The 7,431-nt window shown below is 36.8% G+C and overlaps 1 protein-coding gene across 1 annotated transcript; it reads right to left on the reverse strand.

Annotated features, from left to right (window-relative positions):
* Positions 1–196: 196 nt before the first annotated feature.
* On the reverse strand, positions 197–6,186 carry LOC104215923 (uncharacterized). The gene is made up of 7 exons (XM_009765861.2): positions 5,611–6,186; positions 4,159–4,306; positions 3,437–3,628; positions 2,205–2,333; positions 1,520–1,689; positions 1,119–1,249; positions 197–606 (listed from the first exon to the last, which is right to left on the reverse strand). Exons 1-7 carry the CDS (start codon positions 5,837–5,839, stop codon positions 544–546), a joined length of 1,062 nt encoding a protein of 353 aa, XP_009764163.1. The 5' UTR covers positions 5,840–6,186; the 3' UTR covers positions 197–543.
* Positions 6,187–7,431: the final 1,245 nt, after the last annotated feature.

Raw genomic sequence — 7,431 nt, forward strand, 5'->3', positions numbered from 1 at the left:
CAAATCTCAAGTGTGACACGCTTTTGCGCCACTTCTCAATCATATGGAGAGTGGGAAAAGAAAAACAGGGAGGAGGCAGGGGCAGACCTATGCTATACAAATAGGGGTCACCGACACCCGTAAAGTTCGGCAAAAACTCCATATACACATATATATGTCTTTAGAAAATAGTGATATATTAGTAGTGAGTACTCTATATGCAAAGTAGATTTTGGTTGAATCCGAAAGTGCACCCACCAGCTTCAAATCTTGGGTCCGCCTCGGGGAGGAGGTAACATAACCCTTGTCAATAGGGGTAGAACATAACTAATCTCGATAAGCAAGTTACATTTACTAACTAATACCAAATAACAGGGAAAACAAAAAGAGAGGATGTGAACCTAAGCAAGAGTAAGAAAACCTATATAACAGAAAATGAACAAACAAAATTCACTTTTCTTCCTTTGTGGATTATATGTTGAAAATGGCCTTCAATTCATCCTTGCTGCTGTACAATTGATTGAACTCTTTTTAAGAAGAATATGTCTCACTTCTTAGGGTCCCTCATCGACTATATCTAGCCAAAAAGTTCCAAGCAAGCAAAGCAGCCCCAATGGCAGGTTCCACCTAATCACCAAAAGTTGAGTAAATTTAAAAAAAAAAAAAAAAACAGCCCGGTGCACAAGGCATCGTGCGCTCACGCAGGATTGGGGGAAGGACCGCAACCCAAAAGGTGTGATGTAGACATCCTCTTGCACGGCTCGAGATGACTAATTGGGTGAGTTACACTACTATGCTAGGTGGTAGCATAGTGATGCAATGTCACAAAACCAGTTAACATTTTGCATGTTCCACGATAGTTTTTAGGAAGCATTCAACTTATATGCAGCGAAATGTGAATAACTTTTACACTATCATTGTATTTTCACCTGTTGTGGCAAGTTACCTACCTTATTTTCCAAGTTACTAATCCTATTTATAATGGATAGTACCTATAATTATCTTTTACGTAGCATGGCAGCGTAAAAAAATTTGGATAGTGTCAGGGTATGGAAGTTAAACTCCTAAGAAATGTATAAACCTTTTACTTTTCAATATCAAGAAACTATATTAAGCATTATCGGGGAAATTACACTTACCTTCGGACAAATTGGATGAACCCCGGGGAAGTCTTTGTGTATACAGTTAATCACTTCTCTTCCTATATCCCATTTATTGTTGGCTTCAAGAACACCCCCAACCATAACAAGAGGAAAAGGATCATTTCCGTCTACAGAGAATTTAATTCAAAATCAACTTGTTAGTCACGTCGAGGGACAGTTTTGCACAAATGCTTAGGTAAAACAAGTTTGACAACACATAAAAAAGAACATCTGTAAAGAGCTTCTGATATTGTTTCAAGGCTAAGTTCGGTGTTTGGAGGTAATAAATACAGAGAGAGTTTACAACAGACACATACAGTCGTAGAGATATGAAAAATATCAAGCATTTTCATGTAACTATAGTCCTATTGCAATGGATTAAACGATTGACAGCATACCTTCACCACACAAGTGTAGTCTTCTAACAACCGCTTTAACACTCGAAGCTAATTCTTGAACCGCATTTCTCAATATCTTATTTGCTACTTCATCACCTCCCTCTGCACAGGACACTACGACTGGAACAAGAGCAGCAATCCGAGCCCAAGATGGATCTGAATAAGTCCACCTGAAAATCAAAGGACAAAAAATGTTCTGACCCAAAGAGTTCTCGTGAATACACATCCGAGAATCAACCCCCCCAAAAGAAGCTATGAGAAGTAATAGAAGTATCTAAACAGAAAAGCATTTCAAGAAGACCTAAGTACTTCAAAGTATTATTATTTATCTCGAATAGATGAGGATAACTCATAATTCAACATGAACATAAGCTTGTAAAGCTAAATACATAACATCATTATGCATGTTTACCAGAGCAACTGGTGAATGCTACAAATACTGTTCCTTTGACATCTAAGGTATCAAGATCAAATGTGTTCCCTGTGCATCTAAAAACGAAAGCAGAAAGAAAAAACTCATAACAACATGAGTAATGAATGCTAGTCCACAAATGAGCATGCATCTTTTCAATAACAAATTTTGACTATATGAGGAACTTTTTCATGTCTGAGGCAATTACTTAAAAGAACAACTGGCTCATAAGAAAAGTTCATGAGATGAATAGTTCAAATTTTGACCAAGTACCCGATAAGCTCGTCAGGAGAAGAAAGATCCAGCTTCCGTAGAATACTTGGCGTAAGTGCAGTGTATGGACCACGACCATCATAGGCTCTAACTGCAGCAGTCAATGCCTGTGCAGCTATACCATATCCACTGCATGTGAACAAGAAATAGATCTTTAAATTTAACAAAATACAGGAAAAGTACAACAACCAAAAAAATTTATAAAACCGTTGCTGCCTAGGTAAATCAATAGGACAAATTTAAATAACAAAATATCTCGGACTGGATCAAAATAAAATGTGGGATACAGAGGAAGGTAGTTTGAAACAGCATAAACAATTGGAAACTTAAAAATGACAATTGGTAATGGAATCTGGTATCAGGTTTGGAAGATGTAACCAAAGACAGTAACTTCCACTAATAATGCTTTAAGCTTAAACATGAGACAGCAAACTAAGGGAACAAAATTCAGATGAAAGCGCCCATATCGATATCTAGTTGTCAGCCAAATATCTCAAATATTGAAGCATCGTTAGCAATAACTTTTATTGGCTCTCATTTCACAGTAGAAAATGGACTTGCAAGGTTGAATCTTTCGTTTTTGTAATTTTCTAATTGTTTTAAAGTCTTATAAGTTGAATCGGAACCATTGGAAAGGGCAGCGCAAGAGAAATCATACAAAAATGTCGAATCTTCGAACCAAACTCTGTCTTATGTAAAGTTGCCGTGTGCAATGAAAAATGCAAGCACGACTTAGGTTTCAACATCAACAATAACCCAGCAGAATCCCACTAGTGAGGTCTGGGGAAGGTAGAGTATACGCATACCCTTACCCCTACCCCTACCCCAGAGGGATAGAGAGGTAAAGCACGGCTCAGGTTTATTCTGTAAAATAAAATTCAATAAAAAATAAACTAAACGGAAATAAGAATTAATTTGAAATACTAAATAAGAATTAGGAGTCTTTATGTCGCGTTACCGAGGACCTCATTTCAAAAAAAAAATACGCTGCCTGATCAGGCTTGATTCGATCAAGCCGCTGAGTACACCGGTTGTGCTTTATGAAAACAGAATTTCAAATTTCTGTTCAATTCAAACCAACCCATCACTTCGCATTATCTGGATCTAAAGAGCCAAATGAATCGAAAGGCTCATGTTTGGTTCGGGAATGGGAGAAGAAGCCAAAAGGATGAAATAGCACTTCAACACATGAAAATAAGATGACAAATGTAGTGATGCCGTGAAATGCATACCTTCCCCAATCTCCTAATACAGGCCCAGCACCAGCAGCTCGAGCATCTCTCCCGTCTTCAGTAAAACCATAAGCAATAGTTCCTGTACCAGCAATAAGGACACACCCGTGAAGCTTTCCCATTGTTCCACTTGCAAGAGCTGCCACAGCATCATTCTGAACAAAGAACTGGACATGGATGGGAAATATCTCTCTAGAAAAAATTAATGGAAAAAGTTTAGAAAAAGATAAAAAGTGTATGTAAGTAAATATGAATTCAAGGAAAAGAAAATCATCAAATATAGCAGATTACAGCAGCATGATGAATTCAAATAAAGAGCAAGGACAAGTACAGAAGACAGGGAGAGAAATGTAGGAGAATCTCCAGCCACGACTCACAAGATGTTGTGCCAAAAGGTGATTTATAAAGCCATGCCTCCGATTAGCAGAAGAACAAAGGACGACGCAATGCATCTTCAATGGCTAGAAAGAGTTTTCATTAAAGATTATAGTATAATCATTTTCTAAACTTCCAACCATTTCAGACAGACTTAATAGATTTGGATATTCACCGAAAGCAGTATCTCATCTCTAATTGCACTTTATTTCACCTTGTAGCAGCATAGGGCACGCTATGAACACAGCATTTAGAAACTAGACACTAGTGCTCGACGCATACAGTAAAGCACATGAAAATTTTAATATGGAAAGACGACTATAAAGTACGAACTTTTGAGAGCATACCTAAGCCAGTTAAGTATCCGTTCCTCATCTGTTGGATGGTTGACACCGGAGACAGCCAAACAAACAGCTTGTACACAGAAACGTGTTGAGCCTGCTTTTGAAAGAGCATCAGCCATCACTAGCTCTAGAGCATCCCTCGCGGCAGTTTCTGTAAGCAGATATCTATTGAGAACTATGGGCAGCAGAGTACTGATGCTTAAATAAAGTAGATGAAATTGGAATGAAAAAACAATCGTCTACACAGAAAGCATAAAAGCATTCTTTAACTGAAGATAATTGTTTTCCGCTCCAACAAACAGATTACTGCTCAATCTATTTCCTCAAACAGATAGAAATCAGGACACGGTCGCATCTCGACTATTCCATCAGGAACCTCTCCTGTTACCTCAAACCAGCACAGGTACCCGTTAACTTTGTCCATCACGGCTTAGGAAATGGGAACGAATCACCTAGTAATATATTTTTCTGCTGGAATTTGAACCTAAAACCCCATGGTTTTACTCCCACTTCATTGACCCCTAGGCCCCACCATTGGGTGCAGAATTCAATTTTATTTAAACAATAAAATTTTAAACTTCGATCGTAAGATTCTTTTCTGACGAATTTTTCAGTACATATAATGCATGACTCAGATTCACATCTTAAACTATGTGTCTAGTCAAACAGTAACGGAAGTGATAATTCATAGCATCGCTTAATTTTCTTTTTTCACTGAGTCACAGTAACTTAAAATACTAATTTGAAGCATTCAGTTTTCTTTCCTTTTTTGGTTTTTCCTATTTTATCTACTTCATGTCTTTCGGAGAAATATATAGCACATCTCTAAGTCCGAATGAGCGAATTTTCTGATTTTTGCTACTTGTGGTACAACTCCTTTTTAATTAGTAACACTAGTAGTGCTGTAACACATAACAACAACAATAACTACGCCTCAATCCCAAACAAGTTGGAACGCATGCTTCACCTATATCAATACAACTAACTTAAAGCATTCAGCTTTCTTTCCTTTTTAATTTTTTCTACCTTGTCCTATATTTTATCCAGGGGCGAAGCTATGTGTGGCCAAGGGTGGTCAACTGAGCACCCTTCGCCGAAAAATTATACTTGTATAGGGTAAACTATTATACTTGTTATTGGTCAAAAAATAGACTTTGAGGCAAAGAGTGTTCAAGTTTTGAACATCCTTGTTGAATTCGCCGTTGCTTTTATCTAGTTCATGTCTTTCACATAAATATATAATACATCTCTAAATCCCAATGAAAGAAAGTTCTGATTTTTGCTATTTTTGAAACATGTCATTTTTAATTATTATCACTACCAGTGCTGCAACACATAACAACAACAACTACTATTACTATTACTGCGCCTCAATCCTAAACAAGTAGCCGATCGGCTATATCAAAATATTTCAGATTATGTTAAAAGAAAAAAGAAAGGCCAAAGTGTAAATACCTCCCACACTGTTGTGATTGGAGCAGCCAGCAACTGCACGTGAGAGAATAGGAGGAGGATCAGGTAGTGAATCAGCAAAAGGGAGAAGAGGCATACAAACACAGACAGTACAAGTTGTATCTCCATCCAATCCCAATATCACTTCTCTTTCTTCACAAAAACCATCTCCTAAAAGCTGCTGCATTTCTTGCTCAAAATCCCATATTTCTCCATTTCTATACCTCTTCATTTTCCAATATTAAGAATTGGTAGGTGAAATGGGAGGAGTTCTTGAATGTGGATATAATAATAAGAAGGGGGAAAGAACCCATTTTTAATTTTGATAAAGTAAAAACAACAGAATAATAGAATATTGGGACGGCAATAAAGAGCCAGAAGCTAGAGTGTATCAAATTGACGTATCATTTTGTTGGACTACTGTTTTGAAAGTTTTGGTTCTTCATACAAGGACTGCAGAGTAAAGAAATCTAACCGCCAACTTTGTTTGTTGGCCATTTCTCCATTTTCCCTTTCTCTTTGTATCTTTCTGTCTATTTTTGTTTAATCGTAACTCTCTAGATTTTTATCACACTGACACTATATTTTCTTGTTTTTTGTAATATGGTATCGAGATTTATTGATCCAATTAATTTAAATTCGTGTTTGAATCAGAACTCGAACGAACTCGAAATCTTTGATCAAGGCTTTAGGAATCTCATGGGGAGATTCGTGCAAATAAGCTATTATGGTGCCATAGTTTAAATTTTGCCTCTATTTTATTAAGTTGTGTGAATATAGCTTATGAGTCAGAAGTTAGAGTTCAATTTTGGAGCACCAGGAGTTTAGTATAAAATATGTTGCGGATCAATCAAAGTTTTTGATGGATGGGCTTGCCCTAAGTCCTAGAGAATATGTTGACGGATCACTAGAAGTTTTTAATGGACATGCGTTAAAATAGCACGGTATAGTCAGTTTTCGGACTGTTCATTCAAAAATAGCCAGCGTTTACCAAGTTAATGAAAAATAGCCATTATTTTCTGCAGCAAAGACCGGTCCAGCATAATATACTGGAGTTCGGTGCACCTATGTATGAACTCCAGCATATTATGTTGGACCGGTATACTTTGCTGGCTCCAGTATAATATACTGGAGACTGGAGCACCGGTACTCCAAACTCCAGTATATTATGTTGGACCGGTATACTTGATGGAACTCCAGTATATTATGCTGGAGTTCTAGTGTACTTATGCTGGAACTCCAGCATAAGTTTCAGCATACTTATCTTGGAACTCCAGTATAATATGTTGGAGTTCAAGTATACTTATCCGGCATAATATACTGGCGTATTTTCCGGGTTTTGAACAGTGTTTTCGCTATCTTTACATGAAAAGTAGCTAAATTTCGATTATTTTTGAAATTGGGAACGACCATCTGTAAATCTGACTATTTTTGAATTTCTCCCACAAATGCTTGATACATGTCCCAACAAATCACCAGGACTTAGTACCAACTTTCTCATAATTTTAAATAAACTAGTATTGTTAAGTCTGTGCTGAGCCCGGGCCCAAGCTTAATACTAAATATCAAATGGATAATCATCGGATTTACCATTTACGGTTAAATAGATTATACGTAGATTGTATACGGCTATAAACATATCAAGTATATACTATACATTCATCGGCTATTTTAGTTTAAGCAATTAGGTGAACGGTAATTTGGGTTAATTCTTCTGATTATTTATAGACATAATTTCAAAAACTCTCTTGGTTTGCTTTAGTAATACTAATTACCTCTCATATGGTTTAAATACTATAATTACGTATTTTGTTTCTATTTTCT

The sequence above is a fragment of the Nicotiana sylvestris genome, chromosome 7 (genome assembly GCF_000393655.2).
Source record: "Nicotiana sylvestris chromosome 7, ASM39365v2, whole genome shotgun sequence".
In the NCBI taxonomy this organism is placed as follows: domain Eukaryota; kingdom Viridiplantae; phylum Streptophyta; class Magnoliopsida; order Solanales; family Solanaceae; genus Nicotiana; species Nicotiana sylvestris.

Excerpts from the sequence above, each read along its gene's own strand:
- LOC104215923 (XM_009765861.2), bottom strand. The coding sequence starts at position 5,839 with ATGAAGAGGTATAGAAATGGAGAAATATGGGATTTTGAGCAAGAAATG. Across the intron at positions 3,629-4,158 it reads CGGATACTTAACTGGCTTAG|AGAGATATTTCCCATCCATG; the intron begins GTATGCTCTCAA and ends AATTTTTTCTAG. Across the intron at positions 607-1,118 it reads TTCATCCAATTTGTCCGAAG|GTGGAACCTGCCATTGGGGC; the intron begins GTAAGTGTAATT and ends TTTGGTGATTAG.